Here is an 18617-nt window from a genome sequence, read left to right as displayed (position 1 = left end):
TGATTGGGGCACCAATTTCACCTCTGTCCTACTAAGGCATTAAAAATACAATGTAAACCAAAAAGAAAACATAGAGGAGTAGAGTGGTAGTGACACTGAAACCTATCTATAATATTGAGTAGTCAGTAACATCCTTTTGACAGAAAGTTTTTTAAGTCACTCTAAAAAATTCTCTAGCAGGGGCCAAATTACCCTCTTGGGATAGTCAGGTATTTGATAGAAAGGCTCTCATAGCTTGTTAAACCTTTCAAAACCTTCTTAAGGGAACGTACTAAGACCACAAGTTCATCTCATATGGAAGACACTGAACAAAGGATAAAAATTTGATCTGGGATGGATTCATCACTGGTAACCTCAGGTTGAAATGTCTTGCACCCACCACAGCTACTCCTCTCTCATGCCTTACAATACTCTTCTATTTCTTCCTTGCTTCTCCAATATGATCCTATCTATCTGAAATTAGAAGGTTTGAAGTGGAGAAGCAAGAACAGATTTTTCGTGACTAAACTGCAGCAGATATCCTTCTACTCAATCATGAGAGTTGGGTCTTCAATGCAAAGCCTGCCCATCACCCCATCAAAACTAGCCTGGGAAAGTTTTCCTTCCCAGAAGCCACACTAGCAAAGTGACGAGAAGTGTAGAGACAGAATAGTGGTTGAAATTTTGGCCTTCTGAAGTTAAGACCCAACTCCCCTGATTTCAGAAGAACTATATTTCATCCAACATATGTTCGGAGCAGGGCAGGCAGTGCAGAGTATATACAGAATGTGTTTTGGTTTTTCTAATCAAGGTCTCAAATTATTTGTATAAAAATATGACATAGATGTGGCCATCTCTTTCTATAAAAACAGTGTACCAATTTTATAACAGTTATCCAGAGCTCTCAGCAATCTTCTAACAGTTATGCAGAGCTCTAATACTTGGTCGGGCTTATTCTTTGAATAGTCACTGCTTGTGTTCTCAGCTCACTTGCAATTACAACCCTATTACAAAGCCTCGCCATCACCTTGTAATTACTGAAAGAGGAAAGCTGTGAGATGGCATAAACAGAACAGTTCAGTAATTGAACTTTTTATTTTTTTAGGTACCCTTTAGAGGGGAGCTGGGGATGCATGGAGAAGATCAGGTGCAAAAACAGATTCATAGATCTGGTCAAGAACACAACTCCATACAACAGCCATTTGGCAGTCTATTATATCCCTGTGCTCAAATTCAAATGTGGACTTTTTTTTAAAAAGGTAAAAAAATGTGCTTATCTCTTCATGTTCCCTTGAATGTGTACACAGTCCAAATCACAGTCCAGTCCCATATTCCTAAAAACACAGCAAAATCATCAGTCATTCTGAATTTCTTTGTCCATTGTCATTGTCATGCACGTATTCTGAATTACAACTGTGAACAATATTACTAAAGCTAAATCTATAAATCCTGAGAAGTATTCTTTTGCCATTGGGCATCATAAAGGTCAGTCACACCAATATACTGGGGGTGTGTACTAGAAGTTAGAAAGAAACTGACGGCCAACCACAAAGTTGCTGATCAGGGTTAGTCTGAAACAGTAGGAAGGTTGAATGGAGACCACACAGATGTATCCATCGGAGGGCTTGTCAAACTGCTGCTTGGCTCAGAAAGTGTGTGTAGACAAAGATGCAAAACAACCCACCAGGAAACAGACTGACCAGAGAAAGTGGAAGGAGGCAGGAATAAGTCTTTATGACAGTGAACTATGTAATAATTAAGACTTCTAGAGAAATTCTTTCTTCCAACTAATAAGGAATACTTTGATGACAATTCATTTGTCTCAGGTTCACAGTGAAAGACTGGAATATTTTTGCTCAAAATCTCAGTGTTCTTTTTTTCTTCCCCCCCCCTTAAAATGTCTATTATTTTAAGAAACAAACTCAATGCACAACTCTGTGGAATGAGCTGCTCACCCACAAAGACATGTTCTTGAAAATCCTCTTCCCTTAGGAAAAATTGTTTCAATGAAATGTTTTTCTAACTATCCTTATTTTTCAACAAAGGACATAGAGTGAACGCCCTCACATATTTATTCATCTGCCTCTTCAATCTCTAAAGCCTTATAGCCTCCACTCTTCAGCTACCTTGACTGCTGCCTTATTCCCCATCTGTTTATCATTCTTTGTATGCAGCAGTTCCACTTGAGTTCCTTAATAAATTACTACTAGATTCCTAATTTTTAGATTATGTCTGTTCTTTTCTGAACTCCCACTCACAGTGTCTACACAAATCATCTTACCATGTCAAGTCTGCAGAATATAAAAGAATCAGCCAGGTAGACAAGAAATCCACTTTGTATAAAAGCAGAGCATGCATGAACCTCTGAGGAAGTATGTAAAGAGGCCCTGTCAAGATTAGTGTGGTCCCAATGAAACATTTAGTTTCTGTATAAGAATTTAAATTAATAGAAGTGTGTGTGTTTAAAAAAAAATAACAAGGTATCAAGAGAAAAAAATTTCTCCAGGGCACTATGCTCAGATTTACAATGGCTTCTTGTACTCTTGAAGGTCTAAGTTGCCAAAGGAGGCTACTCCTGGGACTGGGAGGGGAAGGGACACTACACTTGCACTGTTTCTAATATGATTTTCTCAAAGACCTAATGTTGTTTGTTGTCAGAGCAGAATACTTAGGAGACAGGCATCTAGTCTGTCCCGATGTCGTTATTCTTATGTACATGACCATGATATGTATGGCTCCCATCTGTCTCCAGGTACTGTCCGAAAATGAAGCACAGACAGAGTAGACAACAAAATGTACTTGTGGTTCTCCACCTCACTCCCTGGCTACACCTCCTGAGATACCCAAAGATGTTAGAAGTGAAGTTGTGAGTTGACCCTTGTGTTTAACCAGAACACAGATGTAACGCAATCCATTGTGGGAAAATCACTGTTGGACCTTCAACAACACCTTCTGGGTGGGCAGTCAGAAGCCAGCAGGGGAATGCAGCAGCTGCAAACATAGCAGGACTTTTTGTGGTGCACATATATCCCTAAACACCAAATCAAATCACAGACAAGAGGCATGAGATAATTTGAAAAATCCTCCCATCAGACTGAATACATCCAAGTGCTTTGGTGACACAGGCTGCTCCATACATGTTTGCCAAATGGTACCTGACTCATAGAGATCACCAGAAGTGCCTCAATAATTTGATGCTTCAGGCACAAGCATGGCCTGGTATCACTATTGGCTAGAGGGAATCATACCAATAAATAAATTAAACAGATATAGGCTGGGGAGCTCAATGGTGATTTGAGGAGGCTCAGTTCCTACTGCAAAACAATAATGTCCCTCACTGCTCCCCACGAGTCTCAAAATATTCCCCACTGTTCTTAACCTTTCCCAGCAAAGCTTCAGCTAAAGCCTTCCATCCCAGAAACAGAATTATTAAGCACAGAGACACCATTTCTGCCTCCCAAACTCCATAAACTGCAGTTCACTGGAGACACCAAGAAGCTAGTGGGGAGATAATCTATCTCTATCTTTCTTCAGTGTTCGCTTCATCATCACTGATAGACAAGATAGCCAGCCAAATACTTCATCCCCAATATGGTTTGTATGTTTCATGTATAGCCCTCTTTCATTAATTCTCCTAAATCTTAGGAGTGTTCATCATTTCATGACCCCACCTGATTGCTATTTTCCACTCAGCCGCCTGACAGGTGAAGGGAAAGAATGTCAGTTCTGCCACACAGTGAAAGGTTTGCTGAGACTAACACACCTCTTCCATAAGGATGATGAAGGTGGCATTGTGTCCCTGCTCCGTGACCAACTTTCCATCAGTGGTGATGATCTGCAGTCCCCGAGGTGCTTTTCCAGGGCATTTCTCCATCTTGGCCATGTACTTCTCTCGCAAGCCATCTGTGCAGTTGTTAGACACAATCCTTCGGTACCTGGTGAATAGTAAGAAAAGGAGATTGGGCTCAGATGGTGGGTGGAAAAGCTTCTTTGTTTTGTTTTTGATTTGTTTCTCCATAATAAAGCATGTGTTTTTTCAAAGGCTAACTGCCTGCATGATTCCCTCACTGAAAGGAAGACTCAGAGAAACCTTTATTAAATTGGAGAAAGCCAAACAAATCACAATCCAACCTTCTCCAGAGATTCTCAGCAGCATCACTGAGAATAGACACACTTTGTGGAGGTGAATTACTCTGCACTGCTAAAAGGCAGAGAAATCCTCCAATTCCCCATGCCTGCAGGATTGCACCCTGCATCCCAGCTTTTTAATTATGCTTTTTATTACATTTTGTCTCCCTCTACTCTGCTAGAAGGCACTTGAAATGATCTGCCAAGAGCTTTGTCCAGTCAAATTTTAAAATGGTTCGAGGAATGTTTTTTTCTCTTGGCTCTTCTTGGAAGAGGTAAGCTAACTAGCAACCCTTCCTTGTTATTCCCAGTGTTGTTGAGGGAGAATAACCCTTTCTAGTAATTTCACAGTAAAAATACAGAATTGGTTAAGAAGACACAGACTCCAACTATTTCATTCTTGCTCTCTCCCAAGAAAGCTACAAGCAGTCATACTGGCCAGGGCTCCTGTAATTACATTCCATATTTATAGCAACCTTCAGCTCTGAAGTTACATGGTTCCACACTCCCAGAAGCCTCACTTTGTTCAGCCACCCACAACCACCAGCCATGAACAACCCTGTCATAACTACTGAGCATGCAGGACCCATGACTCGGGAGCAGCTCTGCAAACTCTGCAGGGCCTGCACTGCCTAAAAAGAAACGTTGCAAATTTGCACCAACAGTGCAACCACAGTTTCAGAGTATCCCCTGCACAACAGAACAGCATTTGCAAAGAGATACTACCATAATAAACCAATCCTTGATATCTGTTCTGGGTAAAACCAAGAGAAACCAGCACATGTAGCTTGTCTGAAACCACAATGCATTGTATATACAAAGTTCAAATGGTGAAGGGGAAAAAAAAAAGAGGCTAAAAATTGCTCATTTGAGTCTTACCAGAAGCTGTTATAAATAGAAGCTGTAAGACAGGAAGAGCTTCAGTGAAAAAAAAAATGTGAAATACCTCGAATCTGTCCTTTTAAATGTTCAGCTGTCTCTCAGATAGACCTTCTTGATTCGTGTTTTAATTTTGCATCAAAGGGGAGCTCCAAGTCTAGGCTCCAGGGATCATATATCACTTGATAGCAATACAATATCTACATGTCACTTATGTTAATGTGTTTCTCCCTGTCTCTGAGGAATGAGGCAATGTTCCATACAGATGCTGCTGCAAACATTACCTCTCGAATAAGACTGGAAAAGAGCCAGATGGAATGCAGAGAAAAAAGAACCATTCAGGTTCTCTTGTCTACTGCAAGGTCACCAAAGCCAAAGAGATTGCAAGATTCACTTACCCAGTGCTGTTCAAGTAGCTTTGACCAATACTGCAATCCTTGGACAAGGAGGATGGGCTGAACCAGAAGGCTGGGACGCACTGGTTGTTGCTGCGCCTCTCATACCCATAGTCACTATGGAGACAAGTCATAAGTGCATCACTGTACCCATTCACTAGATTTAGCTCAAACCAAAGCAAGTGTGTCCTGGTGACTCTCTGCTGGATGGCACACGATTGTGGATTGGGCTCATCCAGAGTCAAAGTACTTGATTAGTATGAGAAGCAGTAACACAGTTCATAGAGGTATGTGATACCTGACAAGACCAGAACTACCAGCCTTGCAGAGCACTGGAGGACTTGTGTTTCATTTGGTAACAAAACATGGTCAGAGATTCAGAGAGGAAACTGTATTGTTCATTTCTTTTCCTATTAATCTCTATAAATATTTCACTTGTTGGGTTCTTCTGGTTTGCTTGGTTTTTGCAGTCTTTGCTTTCAGAACAAACCAGACTAATTCCAAGATCTAATGCCACTTTTTCCCAACAAGTTAGGAATATAAAACACCAGGAGTAGTTCCTGAACAACCAGCTAAGTTATGTAGATTTACATATGTTAATGGCCTACCTGCTCTTTGACTGAGCTATGACTGGCCTAAAAGAAAAACACAGCTGTTGTTTTTCCAATACTAAGCTAAAACAACACAGCCAGTTTGGTAGTCTAAGGATTACATGGTATTGTGTCACATGGGGAAGGTAATCCAAAGTATTGATGCTTCCTTGGACCACCAAAGAGTGGAAGTGTACACAACCACATCCAGGACTTCTTTTTACAACTGCCTTTGCATGCCAATATAATGATGAAACAATAGGATTAATCCAAAGCTTTCCGTAAATTTTCATAGGGTCTGGATCAGGTTTCTCTGAATAGCTTTTATTGGCAGGCTGGATTCAAGGGGCAAATAAAGAGAGATTCTGGATTATTGCCTGAAGCAGGTTAACAAATGCCAACAAACTAAACCTCTGTGGAAACACAGACACTACAGAAGCCACTGCCTTGATAGCTCTCTGTGCCCTTTAGGACAGCCTGAGTTTTATCATTGCCCTATTCAGAGTCTGAATTGCCAACAGAAAGTCTCTAGGAAGAGCTCTGGTGAGACAAAATTGTGCTATGTCCCCAGTGACCCAGGCTGCTACTGTTCCTTTTTTGGAGGGCAAACATTCTGCAAGCTACTTTAAAAGGTTTGGAGATTCCCTAACGCTCTTTCTCTCGACATTCAATTTAATCATTCTCAGTGGGTCTGACCTGCACAGTCAAAAATGCCTGGCAGTGACTTGGTAATTAAAAATATTCAGGAGGAGCTGTACTTTGCCCCAAAGAAGAAAAGAGCTGCATAAATATTTAATAAAATTAAAGACAACATTGCTGTATGCCCTCAAGGTTCTGTGCTTGTTCATTAACTTCTGGTAAATGTATATTAAAACCTTGCATGTTGCCCACCTTCCTTCTCATAAACCCCAGGGTTTGCATAAGTTAAGGAAATAATCAAGTCCAGCTGCTGCGCTTTCTCAGGAAAGCTATCCTGACAGAGTAAATAAAGAAGCAGGAGGAAGGAAAAGAAGTATCAGCGAGAACTTCAATAACACTTCTAAGTTCCTTCTGCCATTCTCTTTGTCAGAAAAAGGCCAGGATTTGCTTTTGGAAATGACTGTGTGGGTTGGCAGGAGTCACCCCTGATCTTGACTCATGAAGATTTGTTGAACTGGGGCCCTGGATCATGATTTATGCCCCTGAAATTCAGATCAGCCTTATATCTAAGAAGCAGGAAACAGATAGCACTGCAACATGAGACAGACAGGGACAAGGGCACTGTGACCAAATGGGAGGGAGCACAGCCCTCACGGCTTGTGCTGAAGGGCTCCTGCAGTCATTTATGCTGTCTGCACAGCTCTCAAGGGCAGGTGTCACCACACCTAGTAGCATGGGATGCTCTGTGACCAGAACCAGCCTCCAAACCTACTTACTGGGGCAGCAGAGAGCCTGCCTGTCGGGACCTCCTGGTCAGTGCACTCACATAAGCACAGCTTCTGACCCACCTCCTTTCCCTGACACTCCACAGGACTTGCTCAGTTCGCATACAAGAGACGGGCCAGTCAGTGCTTCCAAGAACAACAGGCAATTGTGAACCCTGCCAGAAAAGGCATCAAGCAAAAGAGTAGAGGCTTTTCTTCCAACTGCAGATACCTACAGTGGGGATGTATCTCCATGAGCTCCCCACCCAGAGCCTTCTTTTAGTCAGCAGAGAGAAAAGGCACTTCTCAGCACCTCCCCTTCTCATATTGACACACAAAAGAAGGCAGATGAATCATACTCTAGAATAACCTGTATCTTGCCACTGACTATATAACTAAAGTCACAAGTAACCCTTCCTCTAAATTACTAAAATTACTTTAAGATAATCAAGCTTGGTGCCCCATTTCCAGCACCTCTAGTATTTTCTTCAGACTGATTCCCCCACACCTTCCTCCATCCAGCCCTGCAGACTAGCAACAAAACTCACCCTTAAACTGAAGCTAGTTCTTCTGACTCTCCTCCATCATCTACAACAATTTTGCAATTGGAAGCCAGTTAACAATTCTGTTGGCAGTACAGAGTCTGAAACAAAAGCCAGCTTGCTGTCCTCTAACTGCATTTCCTCTGCAGGACTGAGAAGATTAACAGCAATATTCTCTCATATTAGTGGGAAAATTAAGCAAAAATGCAAGGAACACATCAATTGATTGAAAAGATGCATTCTGATGGAGACCCTCTTCAAGGCAGAACAGCACTTAAGGCCAATTTAACTACCACAGTTTTCCACTTACAGCTTAGAAAAGACAAGGTTCACTGTGAAAATAGAAAGCTGGCGAGGCACAAAGCCACATTAAAAAAAAAAAAAAAAAAAAAGCAAATTCATAAGCATCTCTGGAGATTGGTGCTTGGTTCAGCTCAGAGGTGTATGCCAATGCCAAGGGCAGATACTGCAAGGCAAGATAGTCTGTTCCTCCTGCAAATTCACACAATGAGAACAAAGGGAAAGGATCTCCTGAGTCAAGCTAAGGAGTCTCAAATGTAATTTTGGCATTAGGAGCAAATTAAACATCCATCCAGATAAGATTAAAATCTCTGCTTTATATCCCTGAACCTCTCTTAGAGCAAAGCTACTCTGATACTCAAGAAAACACTGGTCTATATTTATTAATTTATGCCACATTTCAGTGTGTCCATGTTCTAAAGAGAACTTAGTTAGCTAAGTGTGCAGATCTCATGCCTCATACCTCTTCAGGAAGGATTCAAAGGTAAGTGAAATTTTCAGGAATCACACCAATACTGAATCAGACACTGATCCTGATAACCTACCATAAAAATGAAAATGTTTTCTCAGCTGATCTGCTTTCAGGTTATTCTGAAGTCCATTCAAATAACATTCTGATCATCTAAGCTCAGACATCACAGCTATTGACAATCTTAAATCTTTGAAATACTGGCTATCACAGGTTCCCTGTAGGAATTCCTTGTGCAGAGATCCTAACTGTTATGCATTCTCCCATCTCTTACCCCCAATTGTCAAGCAATATTAAGCAGTGGTTCATTTTTCCCCTGTTTTATTTTTAAGCTGCTTTCAAAGTGACCTTAAAGCAGTTTGGATATTACGGCCCCGTTAAATTAGAAACACATATGCAAAACAAGTAGCTATGTCTGACAAGGGTGGCGTGTACAGTCATGTCACAGAAGCCCTTTCAGAAATTTCTCAGTAAAACATCACCAAAAAGCAATAAATTGTTCCCAGGAATTCAAAGAAATAATGATAAAAATGTGCATGTTTTACTAGCTTGCTCCCTAGGTATTCAGTGACCTTGGACGTAAGGACATAGAAATTCCCCCTTTCTCCTGTAAGGAACAGAGAAGAGACATGGCTGTCACTCTTCTAGACTGATGGTCAAAAAAGTATCAATCTGTACTTGCAATTTTCTGGTTTTGAATTCCAGGCTTGCATTTCTCATGAAGATTAACAAATCTCTCCCACAGATGAAGGGGACACTTCCCTCACATAACAGGTATGGAGATCACCTCTATGCTATATGGTATGATCACAGCCACAAAGCTGCATGAGATCCAGTTTCTCTGCAAGGTTTTTTCTCTGGCCAGTAGCTCAGACACTGCCAATGCTACAAGAATAGTCCCCGCAAAAGTCCCCAGAGCCACATACTCACCACTCAAAGTCCCCTTGACCGCAGACACATGGTTCAGACACCACCGTTTGGGAATAGTCCCGACCTAGGGAACACTGGGCTCCAGGCTTGCGTTTTTTATAGATCTTCCTCTCTCCCATAACACAAGGCTCTCCCTTCAGCAGCCAAGGAATAAGAGGAGAAAGAAGAACAGAGAGTTGTAGGGGCAGCTGAACCCTAAATGGAGCATTTTGTCAAAACGCACAAAATGCAATGAAAGCAAGCAATTACCACTGGGACAGTTAGGAGCTAAGAGTCTAGCTCCTTTTTGTGGCTTTGCAAACTCAGAAGCCACCTTGTGAGGACCCACGGGTGCAGAATTGAGTTGGGATGCTAATGACAATGTGCCCAAGATGCCTGGGTGCCCAAGCCATTGCACACACTTATCCCATATTTCAGAAGGCATCCACCAATGTCCAACTAATGATCCTGAAAAGACAACGTGGATGTACTCCAGGGTTTCTTCCGTATGTCAGATGAAATCTTCTATAGGAAGAGGTGCCCAGGCCTGAAACCCAAGACAGGGACAAAATCTAGGTGGGGAACCCAGGACTCCTGGCTCCCCTCCTTTTTCTTTGTAGAATTGGCTTTGTTATAGACCTCAAATAATTTTGGTCGTGTGTTACACTGGGGTTTTGGAACACAAAAGTTTCCAAGAACACTACTGGAAGTAGCTAATATAAAAGAAATATTTGACATTTAGGTGAGTTTCTATGAACAGAATTTTCTCTGATGCAGAAATAATCTGTCTGCATAGAAGTAAGAAAAAACTTCAGGAAAAAAACTGATTGAAATACTGCTTTTTCTCATTTAACAGTGATTCCCATGATGGCTGCCTGGTTACACACATCTTCCCTTTTGTTTCATTTATTCAATTCTGTGACTTAAGTTATATAAAACATCCTTGCCAAATTAATACTTATTTCTAATTCATGGATTCCATTCAGGAATATCACAGTGCCAATAGTTCTGGATCTAGTTATGTTGCCCTGCAGGGAGTGGGACATCATACTGATGGCCAGTAATCCATAAGTAATCTTCAGAGGGTACTGAGCTCTCTCAGTTCTAGTGGCTCCAGGACCTGAATCTATCCAGCATGAAAATAAGCCAGAGTATATGAAAAGCAAAGCATGTTGCCCTGAATAGAATGAAATAATTTGGTCTTCTCTGGTGTCTTTTATTCAAGGGCTCCCCAGAGTTTTATAGAAACCTGCAGGATGAATAAATGTTTTTATTTTCATTTTTGAGTAGGGAAAATAAAGGCAAAGTGAAAGAAAATTATTTTCATGAGTCACTGACAGAGCTACAAAGAGTTCAATGTCTCCTACAATTCAGTCACAAGGTGAGGTTTTACATTGCCCTGAGCACTGAGGGCAAAAAGATCTAGCTGGTACAATGGAATATTTTCATACAAAGAGGAGTTAGAAATCTTTCCAACTTGTCCGGAGAAGACTGGCCCTGTGTTTATTCATGCATATGCTTCAGGGGAAGAAAAGCATCAACAGGTTAGGACTGTGACTTGATGGATGCAAAAAATCCATATTCTCTGCTGAAAAGAACAAGTACATTCTTATCTGGCAACACAGAGTATGGGAAAAAGAACTCCCACCATCCCCTTCCTACAAAGTGGGAATACCTGATTGTGCAGATGCCAGGTTTGGTAGTCATCTTTGTTACACCTTCGACTGAAGATAGACCTGTAGTCCACCTTGACCAGCTGCCATTCAGAACGGAGACTGAAGTGCCCAAAAACTCTGAGCATGGGAGAGGAAAAAAAGAACCAGAGTCAACCAGAGATATGCTTCCGTTAAGCAAATAAGTTCTCAAGAATCTTAGCTGCAGAAACCAATACACAGTCCTGGATCTTAATGTCATAAAATAGTATTCAGTCATAACATTCAGTAATGAATAACATTTTCATGTTCCTATAACATCCTAGGATCACTTGGCCTTTTCCTGATCCCTTGTACAGCCTGTGTCAGAAGGTCTTCCATGCCTCTAGTACTTAGTACAATGGGCCCTGAGTCCAATACAGACAGCTAGGTACCAGTCAAGAACAATAAACAACCAGACTAGAAAGTAATGTGTCTTATGTCAAGGCAGCTACTCTGATGAATACGTGGGTTTGGTTGTCTCAAAAATCAAGACTTTCTTAGCTGACTCAGTTTCTTACTGCTGAACTTTTGTGTTGCACAAACTTACTACTGAATGAATTGTAAAAGAAACTCCTAAAATATTTGGGATAATTTTTAGACTGTAGGCAAGTGACCTGTAAAATGGCGGCATCCCTTCCACCTGGTGAATGCTGACTGCAGCTAGTAGGAGTGGAATTATAAACAATCACCACTGTAAGGTTATCAGTAGAGTTTTTTCTTAATTCTTTTCAGTAGGTCACCCATCATCAGCAGTCACAACACTCCATGGTTCATCTAGCTAAGCAATACGTAATAAGCTGATTTTCAGGATGAAAATTACACATTTTCCCACACGACTCCAAGGCAACACAAGGCTCATACTGAGTAAGGCAGTATACAGGAACAGTTGGAACTGAAGGGTCAGCACTCAAAAAATAGTGGAAAGATTCAGACTGTAAAACTGAGGCCCAGATCTGTTACAAATAGGATGATGAAAGAGATCATATAAAATCTAATAGCACTAGAAGCTTCTACACAAGCTTGGACCAGAATGTCAGAGGCAGGACTGGGTGCTGAACACAGGTCTCTAAATGCCATTCCAACTATATGGCCCTCCTTCACATGCAGGGAAAACTACCTGCTTGCTTAAGCATCTGGAAGGGAAGGACCAACCAGCAATGATCACTGATGGTATACATCACCAAAGTACCACCACCACAAATATTAAGGACGTCTACATGTTGGAAGCTCATACCTTCACCAAAGAAAGTAAAATCATAGTAAAAACATGCTTTAATTAATAAATAACACCAGATGCCCAGACAAAAGATTCCATCTATCCAGAAACATTGCATGAATGCTGCAGGGTGCCCAGTTTTTGATCAAGCAGCAGCTTCCTATTCCCTTGGCCAGCTCTGATTTTCTCAGTAAGGCGCAGCTTTTCAATCAACTGCAGCTGTATTTCCAAAGAGGTGTGTAATAGGAGCATATCAGGATGGATGACCAGACTTTAAAAGCCATGAACAAAACTACAGCTTCTCATCAGCAGCAGGAACATCTCAGTACACATAAAGAACAAAAAAAATAAAACAATCAGGTTGATTTGTCATTATAACATGCCAATTTCTTGGCTATCTCAAATATATAAAAGAACCTAAAACTTAATCTAAAATACACATTCCAGATTTTAAAAATTCTGCATGTACTGAAACCCAAATCTTTTCTGAAACTTATGAAATGCCATTGTATCACCGCTATTGCAAGATTTAGACAGCAGAGAAATAATGCTCTTTTTCTTTATATCGAATCTTTCACTAACCTGCATTTTTACCCAAGCCACTTATGAGATTAAAGTTTTTGTTGTTTTAATTACTCTAGACTAAAAAAGAGAGGGAGAGAGACAGATGATTTACAAATTTCCCTATGAAAGCAAAAGAGAAACAAAAGAGAAAACTTCTATTGAGTTTCCAAACACTGACTGCAATCCAGATCCTGCTGTGCCCTCAGTATGCCATTCTTTACTTCAGTTCATCTTAATTTACGCTGTAATTACACAGGGTTGTTGGCTTTGCTCTCCCCTCACTGTCCAAACACCTCCTCCTGTGGACAACAGCCTGCACCAAAATTACCCTGGTTTTGGTGAAACAGAGACCATCCAGGAGTCAGCCATGTGCTCCCATTCAGACCTGTCTCAGCTCATGGGTATCAGGGAGAGAAAGTGGGGTGGGGGAGATCTGGGAGCCTGGAGTTGTAGGCTTGTTGTGGGCACTTTTCTGTATGCAAATTCTGCCTCACAGAGGCCAGCTCCAACAAACTGACAGGAAGGGAAAGGCTGTAAGACCCACCTGTGACAAATGCATACACACGTTAGAAATTAATAGGTGGGGGAGGACTGGTGCAGTGACATGGATTTAGAAGGTAGGTTGTTGCAGGCTCTTCAGAACATTTCTTAGTGTAGTCATAAATGTGCAGTATTAGCAATAGGAAATGCCACCGCATTCAGGCAAAGCTACAGAATAAACTGCAATTCCTGTTCCTCAACACAAAAGGCACATCCTGAACCAAGATCGACCTATGGAAACCACAGCAGTATGGGGTGCCAGGGCACCCGCTGGGAGAAGCAGGGAGAAGGAAGGAATGGGAAATAGCACAGAGGCAGGATGCAGAAGGCTCTGAAACTGTACTCAAGTACGAATTCTAACTCCAGTTCCCCTCCCCACTTTCCCTTGGCACTGGGTAAATCCCACCAGCTCTTACGCCACAACTGTTTTCAGCACATACTCTTACAGAGTGTGTCTGCTCATGGTACTATTGCACAGCTGGGCAGTTCTCCCATGAATTTTGTTTATCCTGGAGGTGATGCATGACTGAAATATCATTCCTTCAAAGCAGCAGCTCAGTAAGCAGAAGTCATTTAGTCCGGCAGATTTATACCAGTTCAGGATTTGACCTGGATGTTTATTACACAGAAAACATAGCAAGAAGAGGGGAGAACGTAATGAAACACAGACACTTGCCTGAACCCATAAGATAACAGGGCTGGAGAAATCCAACATTTCAGCAACCAATGCCATCTCAAAGAAATTGTTGTTCCTCAGACTGACCCTTAGCTATCTGTCCGGCAAGAAGGCTTTGTGCTTTACAAGCCAGAAATGCTTGCTTTTTAAATCTATTAAAATAAGCTATAAAACCCCTTTGCCATTGAAATTCTTCCATGATAATGATAATTAATGGAAAAAAACAAAGTTTCCTAAGTGGAAGGCAATATATTAGCATTCCAAAAGCACAGAGCATTAGCTACTCTTTAATTAAATGATTTCAAAGAAGATCTTTGTATATAATTGCTATAATTTAGATGGAAACAATACTACACTAAATGTAATTAGAGGAGTGTGAACAGAGAGGGACGTTCTCCTGCAGGCTGCAGAGATGGTTCTGGGTCACCTGATTTCTAAAGCAGTAACTTCCACACCCCACACACACCCCCTCCTTGCTCATAAAAAGCTTCTTAAGCCTGATCAACCATTACAGTGTAGCCTTCAGAGATAAGAGCTACTCATATGCAGAGAAGATGGCAAGCAACCGCACCCTGTGAGCACTGCTCACCAATAATAAATCCAACCTGGACACCTACAGCACATTTTGATTGACCAGTCAACATGATGAAGGTTACGTTACATTTCAAGATGACTCTTGTGCATTTGAAACTTCTATGAGAGTAAGCAAACATAAGGAATGGAAGTGTGTTATGTCTTCTGTGGGGCTCCACTGGATTCTCAAACAGCCTTCCTTGAGAGGTGAAGAAAACCCTCAACTTTTGTGGAATTTAAAATGGGCTAAACAAACGATCACAGGGAACAAACCCTGACTGAGCAAAATCAGGTGTTGCAGCTGAACCCTGCTTTCATCATTTTTGTGAACTACATCATTGGATATTTTTCCATAAGGTACATGCACATGACTTTTCCCCACCATATCCGTTTTGGGGTGGCCAGGCCCAACAAAAAGAGTTGGGCAGACAGCAAAGAACTGCAACACGTTAAAACTGTTAGTGTTCGGCTATCAATAAGTGCTTAGCATTAAGTGCTCCAGTACCTACATCTGAATTTCTGTATCCAGTGTCGCTGGACAAAAGAAGTCCCAAGGAAAGAGATGGAATTGGTGGGAGTTTATTTTTCCCTGCTCAACTGGTGAGTCCTCATGTTGCTTTGAAGATACCATCGCATTTGCCTTATATGATTCCTATGTGCCTTTGTTTCTCATTTAATTTGACTGCTCACTAAATTAGGGAAGTGGATTTTTTTTTTAATAAATATTGCTAGGCAGACTATCAAGTTGATACATGGAAAAAAGGGACAAAGTACTATGAATTTTCCGTCAATAACTTTGTTTACGATGGTCTAACTGAAAGCTCTTAACTGCTTGTTGCAAGGATAGAAGACAAAAGAAGAGAACTGGGTTTTCAAGGTCCAACTCTGGGAAGTACATTTTGATTTTTTCCATCTAAGCATTCTGATCTGGAAGTCCTTGAGAAGCAATAAATACAAGAGCCCAGATGGCATTTAGACAGAGTCAGTTTTCTGACTAAGCTCAATTTAACAAAAGTTCTCCAACCTAAGCCATGGAATGGTAATTTACAGGCTTTAGACAGGAGAGATTTTGTTCTGTCCCTCAGAGTAAGCAGTTAAAACTCCACATAAAATCTTAGCTAAAAGTACAGCATCTTCTCAAATGGCTCTATGCATAACTCACAGTGAAATCATTGCTAGGAAACCAGAAAAGGCTTCTCAGTCCCTTCTTTGGAGAAACAAGGACAGGCTTTTATTGCCAGGGTGGTTGTCATTTATTTGCAGAAAAATTGTTAGAAACCTGGAAAACAATTTCAAAATGCTTACAGATTCATGACGGAGTCATTTTGGAAAAGGTCATTGGCAATGCTGCTATAATTATATCTTTCATTAATTTTTTAAATACACAGTAACTTACAAATGCAGTATATACTCACTGGATAACCTTGTATAGAAAATATTTTAAAGGCTTTTTACATTTATACAGTGCTCTCGTCAAATTGCATTGCATTGCTTTGGCTTGCACTGTTGGTAGTTGTGTTTTTTATGTAATTCAATACTGCTCATTACTGACAGGTCAACAGAATGACTCGAGGGTCACAAGATAACATCTCATCCACCTCTGGTACATAGATTCAACCCCTGTCCCTGCCTGGTGTATGAGAAACAGATCTTCTCAAGTAATAGCTCCTGTATTGCTCACAGGAAAGGCATCAGCTGGATCTATCCCTGCTGGCAGTTTCAGACGAGTTGCTCAAGCATGGAAACACACCTAAACCAAGACCCCTTCCATCATTTCTGAAGTGAACTGGCAGGACATTATATGAAGCAAGCATGCACTGAAGCTCTCTGTACTTGGCTGGTCTGGTCTGGACAGATAGAGGACTTTTATCTTCACTAGTCAGCCTAGCTCCTTCTCCAGTAATGGGAGATAAGGGTCAAAGTCTCTGGTAACACCTCCTGTCCTCAGCTGTGCCCATCAATGAGACAGATGACCAGAGATACAAAGAAAGGAAACAGCTCATAAGGTCATCTTCACAATACAAAACATCAAATGTCCTTTCTAAAGCATTTTTTCTTCACTGGATATCAACAAGGTGAGATGAAAAGGTATCTCTCATTTTGCTTCTCACAAAGTAACCTGCGGGCCTCTGAAGTCAGTTTTTAACAAGATTAAGCCCTACAGAATAGACTGGGTTTTAAGCATTTTGAATACCTAAACTAAAAAAATAAATTAAAATAATATACTTAATATACAGCACCTTTTGAGATGACTACACAAGCAGACAGATGGATCAACAGAAAACCAGATAGAGAGCCAAATATATACTTTGATTGATTAATACTGAAAGAAAAGCTAACTGCAGTGTCATCAAATGCTGTTTCATTTAGTAAAGCCTGAAACCAACCTTGCTTTTTCTCCCCCTTTTACTGTAACAGAAAAATTCTTGTAGACGAAGTGTCTTAGTAAGCAAAAAATCCCCAGTAGTAAAATCACCCATATCAGTAAATGCTTCAGCTGACCTGAATCTGTGCTTCTGCTTCTGTTGTGGGAATGTAGAGAGGGAGAAAGTCAAGCAAGATTGCTGTCTGATTTCAGTTAAAATCCCTCTTTATTTAAATCTGTGCCTCTAACAGGTAGTGCCAGAAGTAGTTATTTAATGGGCAAACCCAAGAGGTGCTACGAAGCACAATCTGGAAGAACCACCTCCTGGCAGGGAAGCAAGTCTGTGTTGTTTTTTCTCCTAGTCCCCTGGAGGGGATCTTGGAGTTCTCTCACCAAAAAGCAGAGGGATCCCCAGATCTGGGCAATCAAAGCTACAGGAGCACTGAGTGGTTAATCCATCACCGTTGAAGGTGCTCAGTCTCCTTTTGATGGCCAGCAGAGAAGCACATGTTGCTACTGCTGCAATTTTAACAGCTGATCAGGTATCCAAGGCAAACCTCCCTTCCCAGTGAATATCACCAATGTGGCTTTATGAGCAGAGCTTGGTCAATGCTACCCTCAACATAGTGTTCCTCTACAAACTGCTTGGATATGTATCAGATGGAACTCTCTAGCCACCCAGGGTAGGTCCATGCAGCATCAGCTTGGAGCCATCGGTGCAACAGTCAAGGACCAGAACTATTCAAATTTGGCTGGTCTGTCCTCATGAACTCTAAATCAGTCATTTCACTTTTGGGCATGCTGTGTAGATGTGGATCTGAGCAGCTGTCAGGTAAAGCCTACATATGTCTAAGCTCTGCATTTCCATTCCTGTGGCTCTTGGCAAGCTTGTAGAATAAAGCTCTTCTGCAAGACCTAATCTGGTACTTATACAACCAGCACTGAGATGGAGCTAAAAAGCCTAGCCAGATCTGAGTTAGGGTTTATTGTTGGTTATTGTACTTTATACCCCAGTGTTTCATGCTCCAGGAGAATTTATTTGTTCAGCATCAGCATGGCATGAATCTATGGACACCAAACTGGTTGCTGCCATTTCCTCTGATCCAGAGTCCTGGCTAACATAGATCAGAGGTGGAGGCGATGGCCTCGCAGAAAGTTAAGATCCAGACAAACACGGTAGCTCTAACTCAGAACTGTCTGTGTCCCTGTACAAGGTTCTCTCATTTCCATAATTGGTTTGGTCTGGACTTTTCTCCCCACTAGCCAGGCTACCCTGGGCCTGCACTACCTGAGAAAATGGTGAGCCTACGGTAGAGATCCTGGCTCAGCACACACATTTACAGAAGGATTTGGTACATTAATGTACTTCCATCACATGTTGACATTTATAGCTTT

General features: G+C 41.3%; 1 protein-coding gene across 1 annotated transcript in view; it reads right to left on the bottom strand.

Annotated features, from left to right (window-relative positions):
* The window catches only part of SORCS3 (sortilin related VPS10 domain containing receptor 3), a 209817-nt gene that overhangs the window by 24986 nt on the left and 166214 nt on the right, over positions 1-18617 (bottom strand). Inside the window, exons 15-18 of the mRNA XM_026851516.1 lie at positions 11270-11387; positions 9616-9749; positions 5385-5498; positions 3743-3914 (exon numbers count right to left, since the gene is read on the bottom strand). Coding sequence (XP_026707317.1) covers positions 3743-3914; positions 5385-5498; positions 9616-9749; positions 11270-11387 — 538 coding nt within the window. The remainder of the gene's footprint in view (positions 1-3742; positions 3915-5384; positions 5499-9615; positions 9750-11269; positions 11388-18617) is intronic.

Source organism: Athene cunicularia (genome assembly GCF_003259725.1).
Source record: "Athene cunicularia isolate RWA chromosome 6 unlocalized genomic scaffold, athCun1 chr6_part1, whole genome shotgun sequence".
Classification (NCBI taxonomy): Eukaryota; Metazoa; Chordata; class Aves; order Strigiformes; family Strigidae; genus Athene; species Athene cunicularia.
This window is presented reverse-complemented; position numbering and strand designations above follow the sequence as displayed.